At 40.6% G+C, this 21,273-nt stretch overlaps 1 protein-coding gene across 1 annotated transcript in view; it reads left to right on the top strand.

Moving 5' to 3' along the window:
- Window positions 1-21,273, top strand: part of dscama (Down syndrome cell adhesion molecule a) — a 150,254-nt gene that overhangs the window by 102,176 nt on the left and 26,805 nt on the right. The window contains 10 exon segments of the mRNA XM_042499673.1: window positions 1,343-1,489; window positions 3,610-3,620; window positions 3,623-3,890; window positions 4,376-4,485; window positions 4,487-4,652; window positions 5,523-5,819; window positions 7,077-7,352; window positions 10,027-10,305; window positions 10,706-10,825; window positions 12,632-12,811. Of these exon segments, the coding sequence (XP_042355607.1) occupies window positions 1,343-1,489; window positions 3,610-3,620; window positions 3,623-3,890; window positions 4,376-4,485; window positions 4,487-4,652; window positions 5,523-5,819; window positions 7,077-7,352; window positions 10,027-10,305; window positions 10,706-10,825; window positions 12,632-12,811 (1,854 nt within the window).

The following is a 21,273-nucleotide window of genomic DNA, read 5'->3' as shown; positions in this document are numbered from 1 at the left end:
ACTCGCAGCTCTTTCCATTATTTTAGTATGCACTGTGCAAGGGCCTAGTAGCAGCTTTAATCTGTGTTGAACTGTCATGAAAGGACTAAATGTGAGTAATTCAACAGCCCATAAAGTCTGTATTATGATATCTCTACCAATATTGCTAGAATGCCCCACTGTACGGCAGCCCCATTTGATCCCTGTCCCAGATTGGCTCCTCCATCATCTGTGACATGAAATACCCCGGCAGCCACCGGCTACAGCACACATCACTCTTCATAAACACTGACTACCTCTCTCTACTTCCATGTTTTCACACAAATTAGCATAACATTAGCATGATATTAGCACATCCAACCTGCACAGCCATGCCTTATCAAAGCGCTCTGTGATCCCCGGCTCTCTGCACTTTTGCTGGAGCAGAGAAAGGAAGAGAAAGTGAGAGAATCTGAGTTTCCCCCAAGAGAGAGGGAAAGAGAGAGGAGAGCGATGAGCTACACGATAACGAGCTGTGTTACACTACTACACAACACACAGGCTTGTCACAGCGCCTCAGAGCTGTGCTGAGCTAAATTGGCTGTAGCAGATGTTTGGTGACTATAACCACACAGAGCTGCGTACCTCACTTGACTTGCAAATATTTGCTAAAGAGACTTCGAAATTGGATTTTCTGTATTGTCTTCTTTTAGAATGTGTAAGGTAGTGATTGCAGTGAGTCAGAATGGATACACAGAATATGAGTGTAGACTGGTATTTGTTATAAAATACTAGTTGTCTCCTGTGATGACATCTGGAGGCAAGGGATGCTTTGTTTGTCGCTTTCATGTGTCACACAGTGTTTCAGACACCACCTTTGGAGACACAATGCATTTTATTCAAGGGTTTATCAGGATTACTTTGATTAGTTGTGGGGGCTCAGCTTACTGTTATTAAGCACGTGTATCATTCTGTTGCATAAAAGTGAATATGATAATTCACTTTATTGTTTTTTAATTTTTTGTTGCATCAGACAGTTAAGCTGAGTGAGGGGTCAGATGAGGCCAATGAAGAGAGGGCATGTTATGGATCCTGCAGGCCAAAGTCAGTCTAACAGATGTGTGTTTTGGAGAGAATCTGCAAGCTTTGCAAAACTTTAAGAGAATGTTCAACATTTATCCTGATTGACCAGAAGCAGCACAGGGCCCACTGTACTTACAGAAAGGTGACATGCTGTGTTTGGTGCTGATGGGCCCACAGGCAGTTAAATGTTCATGCTGTAATTTTATTTTGGTGTCACTGTAACATTAAGACCTGTATTGTAGCTGTTTAAAATTGCGCCACACATCAATAATGTGCAGTTTTATATTTGTTTGTTTTCCAGTGTCACGGTTTCTTATCACATCCACGGGAGCCCTGTATATCCTGGATGTGCAGGTGGAGGATGGGCTGTACAATTACAGGTGTATGACACGCCATCGGTACACAGGAGAGACCCGACAGAGCAATAGTGCCCGCCTCATTGTCTCAGGTAAGAGAATACCAATGCATCCAGAGCTCACACCGTGCACCAGGAACAGTCTCAACATCACATACTGACATATGGCGATATCTGTCTGCTAATTAAATACATAAACTGACTTGGTACACAATATCTACAATAATATGCATAAGACCCTTTTTTTATTTAGGTTTTAGTCTCACTGATTTTGATTGGTTTCGAAATGAACAAAGTGACAGAGGAGTGGATAGAAATAAATCTGTGTTTGTAAAAAATAAATGAATCCATTTTTTTAAAAAAAAGATCTACGTCGTGTGAATGTGACAGGAAAGACACGTGAATCACAGAGATGAGAAGTGATGAATGTCATTAGAATTGGGACGCTTTGGGTGAAGTCACAGGCCCATCACTAGTTCCCAGTTATCATTTGTATTGGCTGGACAGATGAAGAAACAGATACAGACACAGACACAGACACAGATACAGACACAGACACAGATACAGACACAGACACAGACACAGACACAGATACAGACACAGACACAGACGCACGCACACAGACACAGATACAGACACAGATACAGACACAGATACAGATACAGACACAGATACAGGCACAGACACAGACACAGACACAGACACAGATACAGATACAGACACAGACACAGATACAGGCACAGACACAGACACAGACACAGATACAGACACAGACACAGACACAGACACAGATACAGATACAGACACAGGCACAGACAGACACAGATACAGATACTGTTAATGATGTCATGGTACAACTCTACAGTCTGTTTAGATCTCATGTCTATTCCAATGGGCTTTTCTAGGAAGTCTAAATCTATGCTTATTGTTATCTAAAACCACCTAAATGCACAGCCTTTTTTGATGGGATATCTATATGCCAATCAGTCTTCCACATGTTCTAAAGTGGACTGCAGTAGAGCCACACCCCCTTTTTTTAACAAGCATGGTTGACCATGAGGAAAGCATGAGACGCCTTTCAATCTTTAAATCATACAGTTAAAGTACATGATTTGTGTTTAAACTGAGTTTAAAACAAACTATAAAAAAAACTAAAAAGTTATATGACTTATATGACTTGTTTATTTTACTTATACAGGTCAAAAATCATATGAAATATTTTGGCTTATATATACATATGTATATGTGTATATATGCATACATATACATACATACATACATACATACATATGTGTGTGTGTGTGTGTGTGTGTGTGTGTATGTATGTATATGTATGTATATATATATATATATGTGTGTGTATATATGTATATATATTTATTTATTTATTTTTTTTAGAATGATCTGTCCATTGGAATGGATGGTGAATCTAAGAGTCACGAGAAAATGAGCAGGGGAAATACAGTTAAAATAGGTAAAAGCTATAAAGATTTCATTTTGAAATGATTCAACCAACTTTTAATGGCCCTTATTAATTATATTCACATAATAATTCATCTCTGGAGGTTTTCCAAATACTATTTATATTTTACATTTTTGAGTCACAGCGACAAAAACAATGAAAAATACATATGTACTGTTTTAAATCTCACTTTATTCATTAATATGAAATTTTTTTAAGCAAAGAATGAATCACACTTTTTTAATTGAAAGATTCTCCATCCATTGAAATGGACATAAAAAAAAAACATATATCCTATTTTTTTTTTTTTTTTTTTGGTAATTATTTATTAATGCATTTAGAGTAAAAATCCATTATTACAATATTTGTGTGTGTGTGTGTGTGTGTGTGTGTGTGTTTGTAATATAAAGTAGACTAAATATCCTTACTTTGTAGGTTAAAGTAAGGATGTTGTGTTCCTGCATGGTATTTTTGTGCGTTATTCCACCAGTTGAAATAAGGATTTTGATCACAATGCCAATCTTTTCATCATTTTTAAAGGGACTTTTAGCTCTCCATAAATTCTGGGAATACCATACCTGATCTTAGGCCACACTGAAACTCACAATCTGAAAAGAGTGTGTGCCCCTTTACCCACATACTATAGATACTTAAGATGTATCAGTTTTAAGTCAGAAAACCAGTATTATGGAGGGAAATATAAAACACAGTTATCCCAGTTTAAACTCCCTGTGTCGCATTTACTCACCAGATCCAACCAACTCAGCACCCCACACATCCTGGACAGCTTTGAGCGTCGTGAGGTGATGGCATCTCATCGAGTGGAGCTGCCCTGCAAGGCCTCCGGTCACCCCACACCCAAATACCGTTGGCTAAAGGACAACCGGCCACTGGAGACAGACACTCGCTTCAGACAGAGTGTGACAGGCCTGCTGATAGAGAGAGCCCAGCCCAGTGACACAGGGACATATGTGTGTGAGGTGTGGAATGGCTACGGAAATGCTGAGGTGGTTGGCAGGCTGCAGGTCAAAGGTAAGAATCCTTGGGCTGGTGGTGGTCACTGGGGTTCAGTTTTATCAGTACAAAAACGGGACACTGAATGGGCAATGAATCTGAAGATGCTGTTTCTGAGTTTAAGGAGCTACATCCAAGCTAGCAGGAAACACTCCCACAACTTTAGCTAACATTACCTACAAGTTGCATTAATGTTTTAATGAAAACAACAAATATTATTAACATTTGTAGTTGTTTACAGAGAATGTTACCTTTAACTTTAAGAAGAGATTTCTAGGAACGAAAAGAAAACTTACAGCTGAAAACGTTACTAAAACTTTGCAGTGGTTGCATTGTAACATTCTCAGAATGTTTTTAGAACCAAAAACTGCTAGCTGGGATGTAGCATATTTATATTTTCTCTGGCCAAATAATAATAATGTTGAAATTAGAGGAAATAAAGAAAACCAAATATCCCAATCTTGTGTTGAAAGCAGTTACTGAAACTCTTTCCTCACCTACAGAGCCCCTGAAGGTCGTGGTGAGCCCGCGGAAGGTGAAGGGCAGTGTGGGAAGCCAGGTTTCACTCTCTTGCAGTGTGACTGGCTCAGAGGAGTACCAGTTGTCATGGTACCCGCAATGGGGAGCTCATCTACCCCAGTAACAGTGTTCGCATGACGGGCCAAAACAGGGAAAACCTGGTCATGGCTGGTATGGCCAAGAGTGACGGAGGCGCCTATCAGTGTTTTGCCAGACATGGCAAGATGTCCGCCCAGGACTTTGTTCAAGTCATACTAGAAGGTCAGAATTCACAGTAATTTTATTACTGGAGATGTGGTAGCAGTTACCATACAGTTCTCTATATGTAGAATCTCTTTGTGTTGTATGAATCCAAACTGTGCACTGTGTATCTGTGTGTCCATGCTCCGATCCACACTGTGATATGTGATGTAGTGCAGTTTAACATTATCAGATTTTCTGATAGAGGCTTGCATACTGTTACGCAAGCTGGGCTGCTGCATTGTGTGCCTCTCATGACCACACCACTGTAAGGAGAATATTGATAATCAATGATGTGGAGCGAGAGAAAGGAGCTGTGTTAATCTGCTTTACACTGATTCTGCTTTTAACCCTTTAAGGACTGAGCAGAATGGCTTGATTTCTTTCAAAAACACATGAAGAAGGCAATGAGCATGAAGAAATTACCAAAATTAGCAAGAAATTATTACAAAAATGCAAAGAATTACAAGAAAATTAATAAAACAACAAAAAGTAAAACAAAAAATCAAGGAAAATACAATTTAAAACTGGTTAAACACACACAATCAGAAATATAGTTTTCCCTAGCTTTTTTCTTTTTCCTTAGACATTTTTTCTCCAGCTTTTTAAAGAAATTCTGAATATACTAATTTCTTGCAATTTGTGGAACATTTCTTGTAAAGCTTCTCATTGTTTTTGTTCCATGTCTTTAAAAGAATTCACATTAATTTGCTTGCAATTCAAAAGTTTAAAAACTATTGCGATGACAAAGCTAATCATAATAATAAACATAATTCTAAAAAGAATTTAATTCTCATTAAAATATATATATATATATATATATATATATATATATATATATATGCGCCATGGTGTCTCTCTCTGCTGCTCATGTATCTCTCTGTTGCTCAGATGGCACCCCGAAGATTCTGGCTTCTTTCAGCGAGAAGGTCTACAACATCAACGAGTTTGTGTCGCTGTCGTGCACCGTGAAGGGCACGCCGGAGCCCAGGGTAACCTGGACTCTGGATGACGAACCTGTGATAAGGGACAGCCGCCACCGCATCTCCTACTACACCACCGCAGAGGGCCACGTGGTCAGCCACCTCAACATCAGTCAGACCCAGGTACCTGATGGAGGGGTGTATCGCTGCATCTGCAACAACTCTGCCGGGACCGTTTCCTACCAGGCGCGAATAAACGTAAGAGGTGCTTGTCAGATCAACTCTTCCGACACACCATCACATATACACATCAACATGTCCTGATTGATTCTGCTTTTATATCTCTTTAATTGGCTACATGTGAAGCTCCTGATGTGCAGATGTTTAAAGAATGCCTGACTTAGTTTGTAACGTCTATTTACTTTTTGGTGTTGCTGGTTTCTCTCACACTTAAAAACTTGATATTGGAGCTTCAGTCTGTTTCCTCTTGTTACGGCAGATAATGCAACAGCCTTCTTTACTCTGAGAATCAGTTACTACTCTCAGCATTAGCTTTTCTAATACCCCTCGTCATAGCCAGTACCTGCTGATGGCTTGATATTGGTGCTATCTACTTTCTGCAGGGAATTGCTTGGCTGGGTTGCTGATGTCATGTTGCGGTAATACTGGGACACTCAAGCTTTCTGTGCCTGGTGTAGGGCTATTTGTATTTCTCTGTTGCAGAGAGGGAAGGGTACTTTCTGTACACTGATTGCTTTAATTTGATTGTGTTCATTCTTGCATGTTGTAAGGCTAAATAGGGCGATCCTGGTCCATGGATGCCGAATGCAGCCAAGCAATGAAGATAAATCTCCACAGGTGCCATTGCAGAGAAAGTGTAATGACTGTTTCTCACATCGTTGGCTCCTTAATCGAGCTAAAGAGAGTAGCAGCCCAGGATACGCTTGTGCTCAAAGTACACTGCAGAGCCTAGTTAAACTGTCTACTGTAGTGCTTTAAAAAGAAACCTAGTAGTCAATTTCACTGAGAGATGCAAAGCTATAGACGCCTGTTGGTTATTCTGTTGGTTTTTTACAAGTGTATGTGAAAGCTGGTAACATGAGTAATGGTTTTGATAATAGCTTCATGAGTGGAGAAAGGGAACATTCTACTCTAATGCTTGTCAGAGGCAATCACATCTGGCACCAAGGAGGTGGGAGCGCAAGGTAATATTTACTCCAGGCTCAGATAGAAGGGAACATGAGTCTCTGGCTCTGACATGTCAAAAATGTGAAGGACAACAGAGCAGAGTGGGTCCACTAGTGATGATTCTGATTCTGGATGTCCTAGTCAGGACCTCTGAAACTCCTAAATAAGACTTGTCTATGTTTTAGTTACTATCAGAATGAATCAAGGCATATAAAAGGCACGTTTATGGTGTCTTAAAAACATGCAGAACACAGCACAGCTATCTTTTATACCAACCCCACCCCCTGCCTCAAAATCATTTTAAGAGAGTTGTCTCTCCAATGTGTCCTTTAAGGGCCTGCCAGCATCAGACCAATGAAAAACCTCACTGCCATCGCTGGGCGGGACATGTACATCCACTGCCGTGTCATTGGCTACCCATACTACTCCATCAAGTGGTATAAGGACTCCAATTTGCTGCCATACAACCATCGCCAGCGGGCCTTTGAGAACAACGGCACCCTGAAGCTGTTTGATGTGCAGAAGGATGTGGATGAAGGAGAGTATACGTGCAATGTGCTCGTCCAGCCTCAGCTGTCCACACACCAGAGCGTCTATGTGACTGTGAAAGGTACCAACCTCTGTCTGAGCTGTCTTCAGTAGTGATGCACCACAATATCGGCATGTCAACATGCTGATTTCTGCCGATATCACAAAAAGATTTTTTTTTAATTGAAAAGTGAACATGTACGAAACATCAACCCTGAGTTAAAGTATTTTTCTTATTTTGCACAATGAGTGATTATTATATACAGTGAAAAGCATTGTATTTAATGTCTCCATCTGCTGGTGGGCAATCATGATAAGAGGATGCAGAATATGATTTTAATTCCACTACAGAAGAGACTTTATGATCATTAAAGTTAGGTGAAGAAAAAAGTGGATATATCAATATTGGTATCAATAATCGCCTCAATGAGATGTTTTTATTTCAGTACTGGTAAATAAGCCAGGACTTTAGATTTAGGTGCAGTAGCTGTGTGTAATCATGTGTACTCTATCAGGATTATTACCAATCTGAAGTGTCAAGTAAGCCGTTTAGGCCATTTGTTTAAGATGTGCATACACACTTTATCAATCCCCAGTGTTAGAGTGTCTGGCTCACATGCTGTTCATCGCATTTAAAAAATACTTTACCTTAGTATCTACCTCTCCTTGTCGCAGATGTGTGGAGGAATATTCGTATACAACAACCTGTAAAAAAACCCACTCACATCACTGATAGCAGAACACCATCTCCATCATCCTGGCCAGTTTATCTGAGGCTCATCTGAATATGCAGCGGCGCTGAGCTGAGCCATATGATGATAACCTCGGATGGCTTTCTTTCTTCAATGACACTGCATAATTTGAAATGTAGGATGGGCAACCCCCCCACCTCCCTTTCTCTCTGCCGGGTCCTGACGTGCTAACAAGTATGCTAGGGGGAAATCACACAGTGTAGACAAAGCTATGCCGCCATTCCACCTCGTCCAATTTGCCTGTAGGCTGCTTAGCATTCCGCCGCTGCTGAGAGGGAATCCCCAGGAGCCTATTATGCCTATTTTGTTGTGAATTAAATAAGCGCTGAAGTGCAGCTTATTCCAATGTTATTTTAAATCATTAATTTTCCAAAGTATCTGGTTCTCACGATGGCTGCAGTGTCCCCAGAGAGCAAAGACAGTGAGAGAGAATGTTATATGCATGCTTTTTTGAATGAGGATTCATCTGCTCCACATAATGTACACAGAGGTAATAAAATACTTCTCTCATTCCTGCAGAAAGAACATCATAATATTAAGAGTTTAATGTGACTACTGAGTTGCTATGGGAGTGCTTTATAAAGTAGCTCAGCTATGCCATGTATAGGTACATATGTTAATGGTGGGGGTGTCTATGCACCTTATTATTTGATCTGGTTGTGATTCAGGTCACTACAGTGCAATTTTATCTCTATATATGATTATTTTTCTCACTGTGTGACAACTTGTTACTCTTAAAACATAGTGTATTTGTTGTATTTGTAATGATCCATAATTAAATACATTGCTTCATTACCTCCATTATAGTCTAGCAGGAGAAATAGGTTCCCATGTACCTGGATGGCAATTTTGTGTGACCTGGTTTTAGGAACCTAGTGGTATCTAGTTTCATTCTGATATTTGTAGGTTTTCTACCTCTTGAGCAAAAGCACATTTTCTCTGTTTTCTCTGGTCATGTAGCAATTTAAAAACAGATTTGCATCCTCTTACTGTAGAGACGGCCTAGTTTTTGTGAGGACTTTCTTTGTATCGCCGCGGTACTTCTTTAATAGCATTTAATAGCACAGCATTATTCTGCTTCATGGGGTACCTGGTCTGGTTTGAGGTGTTCTTGACTCATCCTGGTACCATAGACCTCAACCTTTTCATAACTTTCCAAATAATATAAGAGAATAAGTTTGTTATATTTGATAACTGTTGTAAGCCTAAAATTTGCCTGTTTTTTGTTTGTTGTTGTTTTTGTTTGTTTGTTGTTGTTGTTGTTGTTTTACCAATATAGAGTGTTTTCTTTTACCAATTTAGAGCCTAAAATGTGTCATTTGCTTATTTTTTTAAACCAATATAGAGTGGTTGCACTATGCCGATGACCTTTCCATTTCCATTCTGGTGTAAAAATTCTATGAAAAAGTGGCCTCATTTATCTTTGTATTTAGTCCGGTTCAGGATTTATGAAAATCAGTGATTTTCGCCATTAGCACGGACATAAATTAAAAATGGCCGCCAAACAAACCCCATGGGCAATGAATTGACCTTGGCAACAAGGCAAATTGTTAACTTAACACCACTTAAAAAAAACAGGTTATCAAAAAAAGCCATGCGGGTATTCATGGGAACTTATGTCTCCTGCTAGACTATTATGTTTCAGTAATACAATAGCAACAGAATGCAAACACAATGCACATGTTTCTGCCCATTACTAAGGGTCAGCCATTACAGTTCAATCCTACAAAATAGTTTCAGGCAATCACAATGTTGAGAACTGGGTTTTTTAGTTATAATTACTGACTTTTCTATAGAGACATAATCATTCAAGAGAGATTCATGATGTACATAAGATTTGATATTTTCCCCACTCCTAACATTTGTATCCATGGACTGTATGTTCTTTTTATGAAAATACATGTTGAGTGATTTTGGGCACCCTTTATTGTTGTTGAACCTAAATGTTCTGCAAAGGCCTGAGATGAAACTACTGAGATGAAAATGAATCTCTCTCATCAACAGTTCCACCTACCATCCACCCATTTGAGTTCCCTCGATTTTCCATCGGCCAGCGAGTCTTCATCCCCTGCGTCGTCATGTCTGGGGACCAACCTGTCTTCATCACTTGGCAGAAGGATGGTCGGCCAATCCCAGCCAGCCTGGGTGTCACCATAGACAACATAGACTTTACCAGCTCCCTGCGTATCTCCAACCTCACACTGATGCACAATGGCAACTACACTTGCATTGCACGCAACCAGGCTGCTGCTGTAGAGCACCAGAGCCAGCTCATAGTACGAGGTGAGGAGGGGGGATAAGTGAGAGGAGGGTGGTGGTGATGAGGAGAAAAGAAAAGGCACAGTTTCACTGACGATGCAAGAAGAGATTACTGTGTCTACTAAAAGTTTTAGGGACAAAACATAATGAATGCAGGAGAAAGATAATATAGTGTTGTGTATCAGATCTTTAAATGACATCAAGTTGTTTACCCCACTGTGATCTGTAAGATAATGATGCCCCTTAATCTTCCGGCCTGAATACAATAGAAAACATTATGAGCCATAATAGATGCTCCTAAGACTGAACATTACATTGTGAGAGGCCATGAGATATTTCTTTTAGAGTGAGCTTCTGGTGATCAGTAGACACATATTTGTCTTCAAGATAAAAAGGTGTAAACTCATGGCTACTTGACTTGCAGTTCCTCCCAAATTTGTGGTGCAACCTAAGGACCAGGATGGCATCTATGGAAAGGCAGTGATACTAAACTGCTCAGCTGAAGGCTATCCTGTTCCTACCATCCAGTGGGAATACTCTAAAGGTAACACATTGCATGACACAAACATGAATTACATGTGTATTTACACCACATACTTTATTACTTTGGCAACACACAACTGTCTCCTCCAGGTTTGGTGAAAGTGTTGGATGTGTCATAGAATTTCAAAGACTTTAAACTGCGTAACTTGCCCATCTTTTATGCTATAATGCTTGTGAATGCTAAGATGTTTTGTTCTACAGCAAGCTTACTGTCTGTGATCGATGATCTTTTCTGGAATGCCAACACAGCAAACATAATGTCCACAGCCATGAGGGTGAATGCATAATAACACCCACCTCAAGTCCAAACAAGCACTGTGAGATGAGAAACAGCAGCAGCTCAAGGAAGAGCCTTTCATTTCCCTAGAGGTCGGAAAAAGGTGGCAGATTATGTAACTACTAAACTTGCATAATCCCGTCCTGGCTGGACACAACAGTGACTCTGAAAACAAAGAAAAAGCTCTGTATGATATGACTATCCACTGCTTTCACTCTTGTCAGTTCCGACATTGCTTACTTATTATGAGACATGACTTAGGCTCATACATCATTACTGTTAATGCAAAGCTTTTGTAAAGCTAATCTTGATGACTTTGATGTTGCTTGACTTTTCTAACGGCGCCACCATGACGCTCATATTTTTCATGAAATTAAATATCAGAAATCAGATAAATATCAAATGTCATGAAATATATGAAATATCAGACCATTCTCATTCCACACTTGCTTTGACAGTGCTTTTGGCATAAGTGCACCTTTCGCATGCGCATGAAACGTGGACATGGCACAGTGTCAAGTTGAAACACTGACTGTAACGATGTAATGTAAGGAGTGGATAGGTCCTACAAATCCCTGACTTTCATGCAGGAATCTGATGTTCACTTCCCGCCTAGTATGCTGGGGGTTTTTTATACCTTACCATGTGCCTCATTCCCATAAACCTAACCATCTATGCCAGCATGTGCGTTTTTTGACATTTGAAGTAGCATCCTGGAATGTCAACAGCAGATGCAGAAGGATAACTTAAAATGTAATAAATAGATGTGGAAGTCATTATGTGACAAATTCGGATCAGAAAGCGTTAAATATATATCAACTAGCACTGTAGGATGAATTGACATGAAATTTGCTTCATATGTTCATATGCTCCTCACAACTTGTAATAACTTTGGTGATCTTCATCTAGCGCCATCATCAGGTCAGCGACTTAAGTTCCTGATCTGCTGATCTAATAACATTCCCATCAGTCTCAGCTGTACTTTGTGCATGCTGTTAATAAGAAATGTTAGCACATCACAGCTGTAGACATCAGTTATCCCTCAACCTACCCCATGTACCACTGTATCTCCACTAATGAATACAACGTAATATGTTGTTGTAGAGTACAGTTTGCAAGTTTGTCTGTCAGCAAACAATCAAAGATTCATTGATTATTTAAAAAAAAAGTTGATATCTGATTAATATTTATTGTAGGTCTGACCATAAAAAAATGAAAATATACATTTATCAACTATGGGTCTTATCAGATAGCATTTGAACTTCTTGATCAGAAGTTTGTCAACACTGTCTGGCCTTATGTCATTGTTACTCTTCAATAACCCCCCACAATGTCTTTTTCCCCACTCTAACTTAAGACCATCGGTTTTAGGTGTGTTGGCATATCTGATAAGGTCCTAAAAAACTGATGCAGCGCCATTTTTATAGCAGACATATTATAGTGGTGTTTTGAATCATACAGATTGTGACTGGGCTAGCTCTAAACTTTCCAACATTTTTTGATCATCGCTTACTGTATCTACTGTGACAGGCGCCGGGGTCCCTCAGTTCAAGCCCATCGCCCTCAACTCAGGCTTTCGGATCGAGGTGCTGGTCAACGGCTCTCTGTTCATCAAGCATGTGCTGGAAGAAGACAGCGGCTTCTACCTGTGTAGAGTCAGCAATGACGTTGGAGCTGATGTCAGCAAGTCCATGTATCTCAATGTCAAAAGTAAGTCTCATGAAGAAATGCCACCTAAAACTGTATATGTAAAACTATCTTACATGCTGTAGATGGTGATGTGTGTATTAGGATTTCTATCTCTGTGTGTAGGGTTGGGTATGTAGTGTATTCTTACACTTAGCTTTCCAAAAATAATTATTAGTCACATATGAAGCTTAGCTTAAGTTCAATCAGTAAGACTATCTTTATGCGTATTCATTCATTCACATTTCTCTCTGTCTCCCACCTCTCCTGCTTTGTTCGTAATCAGTTGACTATAGGCTGTCCTTTCTCAAATAAACCAATCAGATTCTGCCACAATCTCATCAGCCAAACAAAACGTCACTGTCAAACTTTAAATCTGATCTTCTCTTTGCTGCTGTCACCTGTCATTTCAGTGCGAATTGGCAAAAACATCTCAACATCTTGTTAGTTTGTCACAAATGACACTCTCATCTAATTTAAGGCCACATTTAAAGATTTTTAGAGAGTTTTAGGATCATATTTGTATTTGGGGGGTCTGCCTGAATAGGTTTACATGCTTTAATGTTCAAATAATACATCATGTGTCTCAAACTGCCCTTTGCTGCAGCACCTTTGTCTGAAACAGGCTGTCTGAGCTAATGTCCCACCTCCTGAGAAGCCCAGTCTGCTCTGATTCTGTGCACACTCTATTCTATTTATTACATTTTGATGTCACATTTTTACTGAAGTAAACACTGAAACTCAAATCAGCTCTTTCAGGCAGCATAGAAGCAGTGCCGTCTGAGGGAGGGAGAGAGAGAGAGAGAGAGAGAGAGAGAGAGAGAGAAAGAGCCTCATCTCTTGAGCGCAACAGACAGACAACCAATGGGAAAAAATTGGATGTGGTCACATTTTGTAGATCCTCTGTGAAGTGAGACTTCCATTGTCACGATTCTGGTTTCATGAGCATTTCCTGCAATAACTGCATGAATATAAGGTTTATGGCAGTGCTATTTCAGCCTTCGCACCCTCTGAGGCCACATCTTTGGTCATCATAGCTCTCCTGCTGTTCCCTAAATCCATCCAGATCCAGATCCCTGGATCTGGCAAGACAACTGTCAAGACAACCAACACACTTGAAATGAGTAACAGCTCTCCTTACCAGTAATGTTAGCATCAGTCATCAGGTCTGTAAGATTTAATTCCTCTGTCCAATAAGGATATTTGCTCATATCTAGCATAAAACATATGTTGTTATCTCCTCATGTTGTTTCGCTAAATTTTTATACCACATTACTTGTTACACATAGCAAATAGATGCATAAATAAAAATATATGCTGCTGTGTTAGTTTATACTAAATGAAGTAGATCTATGGAATTTAGATGAGTAACCCAGACCTACTAAGTCTTAATTAGCTTGGAGCATTTATCAATTGTGCGATGGAGGTACTTTATTTCAGATGAGATTGTGTATCCACTCTTGTTTCCTTGTTTGACTGGCTTCATTGGAGAGCCAGCTTTTGATTTACACCAGCTTTATAGGTAGGTAGTGAAGACACACACGTGTGGCATTGACTGTTCAATTTACCCTCTTGTTCTTTTCTTGTCTTTCTTTGGGGGTATCCTACACTATAAACAGCTTCACTAACCCCTTAAAATACAATGATATCACAATGGGGTCTAATCGCCAAAGACTATGTACATTTCTCATCTTTAATCACATGTGCACATGTCGATCAGATAGTCACTGTCAAACTTGAAATCTGCTGTACTTTCTGCTTCTGTCAGCTGTCATTTCAGTTTGAATCAGCATGAACCTTCTTTACCCTTTTCTTCTCTGGTTTCATCACTTCCACCGCCCAGGTCTGATCTCAACCGAAGGCTACTCCATCCACATCTCATCCACTCTTTTATTTCCTTTATCTCCACCACCAGTGTATAGATGCCATCAGAGGTATATACCTATACCACTGTGTAACCATGCATGGATTTTCTGGCCTATTGAAATATGATTACATCACAACAAGATCTAATTACTAAAGACTATACACAATTCTCATCTTTATTATTGGTCACTCTTCATAAAGTCTCCCCGATTAACCTGATATTTTCCAGTCAACTACTTTGTCTTTTTCCATATTCTGGCTGTCCATGCCAAGGTCTGCTAGTAGCACTGAAACAAAAAGTTAAAACTGTGGCACAAAGGTTAAGTGAGTTCGGCTGCAGACTGCTTTGCCTGTGACAGTCAGGCCACCAGCAAGATGCCGTCATGGTTCTTGCTCTGTGCTTTCTGCCTGAATGAATCCCACGAAAGCAACACACATAGCAACCACGACTGGATCTCTTGGAGAAAGTACAGCAGTTATCTGCTGTGTGGCCAAGGACTTAGCTCCCCTCCATTAAGCCCTGAATTTTGCATGCAGGCAGAAGCTGCCATGTGGGTAAGAGAGCTGAGGGTTGGAGGAAGAATGGATTATCCATGTCCGTTTTCCCATCCTGTGCCTTTTTCTCTTGTTTCTTTAGTTTCTTTAAATCTTTTAAAATATGCATATACATATCTTCATGCCTGACTAATTTTATAGTTGTTGAGTCGGCATGTTCTGATTACCTCTTTCACTATAAAAGGATTGGAATATAGTACTTTCTTTTGCAGAGTTGCTCTTGAATTCATGCATTCTTAGACATTTCAGTGTTTGCTTACTACTAAGTTTTTTTCCCATAATAACCCATTTCATTTTTTTAATAGGGATACTGCCCTCTTCAGGTTGAAAAAGCACTTAATAAACCATAAAGGTCTAAAACATATAATTCACCCTAGCTTCTCAGAGACAGAGACACTAAAAGCATGAATTTTACAGACTACATACCTCTTCTGTGACAAACAACCTTGTCACAAACAAATGTTTGAATTCCACAAAAAACACACAACTCTCTCTCACACAGTCTCTACCATATACTCTATGGGAAGTACTCTCCTTCAATCACTAGCCTGCATTTACCCACTGAAATTTGCATAAATGTAGTTGGACAATTAGGCCAACCCAAATATCCGGAGACAACAAAGTACATAAGGGAGTGCAACAATGCAGTCCTTCGTTCTTTTTCTTTTGCAATAGTAATTTGACTACTGATCCGCTTTCTCTACGGATGAAGTCGCAGCTTCAGGAACCTCGTCAGTTTCTGGCACAGACAATGCAGTCAAAGGTTTTCAGCAGCAGCCAGCCTGCAAAGCCTGCAGGTCCCTTCCCAAGTTTTCACGGCTGCAGTGCTGCCAGCTCATCCCTGCTGAGGAAATGCCTTTGTTTGTAGATGATGACATCTTATCAGTGTCCCACAGAAGTCCACTGCTGACATCTCTCCATCAATATTACCTGCTGAAGATGACGATCTGTAGTGGTAGGCAGGTAAGTTGTCTTTGTTATGGTCAGGATTTTCCAGCACATGCAGCTTTCTTTTAACCCCATCTTCCAGACATCTGGCAGTGAATGGAGGTGTCCTTACAACAGCTGAAAGACAAGAACCCTGGCTGCGGATATGGTTGATTTTCTCAAGCAGCAGTGTGGCAAGGAGAAGTTTAACTCTGCGTGCCCTCCTTTGATGGCCCAGCGCACCTGCTTCGACAGTCAGCTGGCTTGTCAGAGAGCAAGGAGCTGTGGCCACCGCTGCTGCATAACCGAGAGTCACCAGAGCGGAACTAGCTACAGTTGATAAAGTGGTTGTGTCGGGTGTTTCGCTAGTTTCCCTTCAGCCAAAAGCCCCCCGCTCCTAGACCAACTGAGAATGACACTTTGGATCTCAAAATCAGCCAAGTTAATCATCTGATTCAAGGTGTTGCTGCAGTGGGCTGTGCGTTGTCTAGCCACAGTAGACTCCTATGCTGTGGCTGGGACTGAAGCTCCCCAAAAAGGACCAAGATAATCTCTGCCAGCCCCGTCATCATGGATGAATGGGGTGAGTATTGAGTACATATATGGCAGTGTTGTGGTCTACGCTCTATCCATTAATATGGTTCTATGTCGGACTCCTTTTCAGGGTCTGTGCTCGCTGGAACGACACTGGACCGGTAATATGGGTTGGGTTTATGTCAGCTGTACCTTGCACCTGACTCCACTTTGGGCCAGGAAACATTCAAGGTGTCTATTGCTTGTCATTTGACCCAGCAGAGTTAGGTCAAAGCTCCACCCAGTCTGGTTGCTTACCACGTGGGTTGGCTGGGGCCCAATTCCTCTCTGCTGTGGTGGTCTAGGTTATAAAAGAAGTCAGTGTGGGTGGGCTGATCTTATGTTGTGACAGGGCTTTCATTAATTTGGCTCCAACCTCTACTGGGTAGAGTGGGTGGAGCCAAATGTATGCAATAGAATGTTGGTTATGACATACTAATGCTAGCTCTATTAGCACAGGCTACCCCCCTCTATCTAGGGGCCCGTTGCACCTTTTCTCTATGTTATAAAGTTGTTGTAAAAAGGTTTTCTCTCTTAAAGTCCTTTAATTACCAGCTTAAAAGCAACATTTTTAAAGGAATACTTTGCCCTCAACCATTTGTGTATCTATTACTCGCCTCATGTAGGTTGAGTCTGCGAAGAGAACTTTGTTGTTCTTGAATACCACCATGGTGACAAATAATTTAAAAACTGTGAAAATTCTTGATGAGTCAAAGTCATAGGGGAATGTGTTTAGTAATGGCAAAACTCCATCAAAACATCTGTTTACAGAGGCACCTGGTGGCTCAGTGGATAGAGTGGGCCTCAGGTGCATGTCCTGCTCCTAAACTTTCAGGTTGTTGTGATAGTTGTCCTGATTTGTGTCTCTTTGCTCTCTATAGTTACCCAAGTCACCAGGGGAGCCACATCTCATTCTTTCTTGTGTGTGTGTGTGTGTGTGTGTGTGTGTGTGTGTGTGTGTGTGTGTGTGTGTGTGTGTGAGCTCAAAAACCCAAAAGCCTGTTGAGGCTATGTTCGGTAATGTTGGACACTGTGATGTTCTGTACACTCTGTGCTCTTTATATGTTGTTTATCCAGGCCAGCCTACACCACTTGAGCAGTGGCAGCTACTTAAGAGGCTTAGGAGCCAATTAGGGAGGCACACAGCTAAGGCATGCTGAAGTACTCACGTGATGGATATCAAGCCACTTGGACAAGTGGCTTGATGTACCAGTAGACAATCAGTGGAAAACAATAGCTTCAATGAGAAACTCTGAGATGTATAATACAGACAAATGCATGGTAAAGACGCCATCAGGTTACATATGTGACACAAGCTTATATGCACTCACAAAGACAGACAAAGAACTGCACATGTTAATGCAAAGTCATAATGTAAAGGAATAGATACAAAGCAGCCATAACAAAAGAGTAATGAAGGAGGCGGCTAATGCAGCGGTTTGGATAGATCCCACTCTGCCAGGCTATTGTGGTGGACTGCACGGGAAATGAATTGCAGCTATTGTGATGTCCTAGCTCGGTGCTTTCATTGTTATGAGTGTCTGTGCATAGGCTAATGTCTAGTCATAATACATCATGCATCATCGTGCATGAACACCACCACTGTACTAACAGCCAATAGAAATTGCTCACTCAGTGCACCACAATTAAGTTTGCATGACTGTCTGTGAGTGTATGGAGATGCATTAACTGTAATGTTTACTTTTGCTTTCATAATCTGGTAGTAATGAAAGCGAAGTAGTAGTGATCAGTTTAATATTATTATTATTGCTATTTTTACTGTATACATCATAAACCATCATATATTATTATATAAATATACTGTCATAAATATGCAGCCACATGCTATTATTAGTAGTGAATAGAAAATGCATTTCCTGCAGAAAATATGTTCGAATACTGACAGCTGAAATTGCACAGCTATACTTAAAATACAAGAACCTTATGTGCTAATGCATTGCACTGCACTGCTGAAGGAGTGACACACGGAGGCAACACGGTCCCCTAAACAGTGTTCCCCTCCACACAGCGAGTGCACTACTTTCTCACTTTTAGTTTTTCAGACTAATAAAAACACAAAATGAACCCCAAAAATGTAAAACAAACAAAAATATATATGTATATTTTCACACCTGTTTTCCTAAGACTGACGAGGTTTCATTGCCTCATTAACTCATCATAAAACATACTTTATTGAAGACAGAAACAAAACAAATCTCAACCAAACCATCTTGGTTACTCTTGCTTGTTAGTAAGTCCACTGTTCCAACTATCACCAGCTCAAATTTGGTTGAAATAAATCCTTAAATCACCAAGTTAGATGTAAAAAACATGCTGTTATCCCCCACGGTCTCTCTTTGTCTGCTGGCTGTTTACAGTCTTGTAACTTCTCCCTCCACCACTAGGTTTCACTGTGTCTTTTAGCTCAGCTGCCTGTTCCACCAGTAGAGACCGGAGACTGAGCTCTGGTGGTGCATGCTGACTTGCTGACTTGACTTTTTTTTGTGTCTTGACACTGGTTGAAGGTGAAGGCTTAATCATGATTTTTATGCTATTTCCAGTCAAGCATCCCGATGCTCAAAACAGATGCAATACAGTCAGTTCATTACCAATCCACAGCGGATGCTATCAGATTCAGTCAATAGCCAGTGTTTATCAGGGCCAGTTAAGACCATTCAGGCCTATTACACATACTAATGTTGGCAGACACAGTGATGAGGGCACAGCACTAACAAAGCTTCACTGAGGAGGAGAGCTAAATGATTCTGTGGTCACTGAGCAGTCTCCCGAACACGACATCCTTAAGACAACCATGACCAATCCCCCCACCCCACCCCACAGTCTGCAAGCATACATTGGTTCATGCTCCATGTCCAAGCAAATTGTGCAGCTAAGGGAATTATTTCAGTACATTGCAGGCAGCCACTGAACCACTTGTCTTTGTGCTATGACCGCAGAGCTCTCCCACCCCCATCTACACCGTCTTCTCCCCAGCCCACTTACAGTGTGCCTCCAGGGCAGGGAGCTATGCAGATCTCAGCTCATCTTATCTTTTCTGGCCCTCATGGCCCCATTGAACCAGGATGCCCAGTGGCTTACATTAGCCAATGAGGCAGCAGTGACACAGTGTGGGCTGAATTGCAGACTAGCATCCCAGTGCTAGCTTTAAAGTCCTCACCAAGAAAAAAAAATTGAATTTTTTTGGGGTTGTTGCATTTTTGTGTGTCCTTGAGGTGTTAATAAAAAATATATATATTTTTTTAACAGACCCCATAGTTTTTTTAAATATAGGACTTCATTGTAATGGTAAAACAGAGAGAAAAAAATAAATTACACATAATTTATTGTTATGATGCTTGTAATATGTTAATATAAGCTACCAATAAATATCCGTTTTTGACCTTGGAATAACTACTAGGACTGGTAAGGACTCTGACACTATGACATGTTGAATACACATGCCTACCTTTGAAAATCCCCCCACACAGAGCCCTTATGTCTGGAGTCTAACTTCCTGTAGGAGGCAAACTGACAAGGCAGACTGTTTAAAGAAACAGCAACATCTAGTGGATTTCTTTTACCTTAACAAACCTAAAACGAATGGTAGAGATAGCTCAATCAGGTTGAGATGAATTTAACACAAAATTCATTAAGATAAAGTGACTCAAAATGTGCTCTACCAAACGGTTGAACAGGATGTCATGGGTGATACTCTTATGATACCTTATGGAGAGATGATAGCCCACCAGAGTGATTCTTTTATTTTCATTAAGCGTTTTTACCAGTTAAACCAGGTATAGTTATACATAATCGACAGAAAACCCGAGCAGAGGGACATCACTTCAACTCTTACACTTAAGTGCATCACAAACATCAGACCTCATAGCATGGCTGCAGACTGAATGATCATGGCCATTAATCATTGTCTTTCAGCTAAATGTTTGTGTGATTTCGAAAATAGATCTTGATGTTTTAGTCCTTTTTATTGTTCAGAACAATAAGCTGGCTCAAATGATGCCTCTGAAAAAAATGTAATCCCTTTTCATCACCTCTCACATCTCGTTGAACATGAGATCATCTCACTGCTCTCTTTCTTTGATCACAGATGAATAGCCCCAATCTCAACTGTAGCCAGTCTGCCATAATGGTGCATAGTTATTATTCTCTGGATTCCTCCATTTGGATAACGCTGTTCTCCAAATTAACAGTTACATCAATTAAAAAAACTTTAAATATATATGTGTATGTGTGTGTGTGTGTGTGTGTGTGTGTGTGTGTGTGCGTGCGCGCACGCGTGTGTAGTATTTGGCCCTGCATTGCGACATTCAGGGCGTGATTGTGTTATCATCATCATACTCCTGTGAAAATCAATGGCAGGTCCGTGTTCTATTCCCGGCTACTAGAAATGGACGTTTTTTTCTAAGAGTAAAGACTGGAGAGAGAAAAAGGGAGGAGGAGAGGGAGGAGGGAGGAAGGAGGTGAGGTGGTCAGAGGAGAGGAGAGGAGAGGAGAGGAGAGACTGTCCAATGCTGGTTGGCATGGTAACCTGGCCAGGTGAAAGGGAG

Source organism: Plectropomus leopardus, chromosome 13, assembly GCF_008729295.1.
Source record: "Plectropomus leopardus isolate mb chromosome 13, YSFRI_Pleo_2.0, whole genome shotgun sequence".
In the NCBI taxonomy this organism is placed as follows: Eukaryota; Metazoa; Chordata; class Actinopteri; order Perciformes; family Serranidae; genus Plectropomus; species Plectropomus leopardus.
This window is presented reverse-complemented; position numbering and strand designations above follow the sequence as displayed.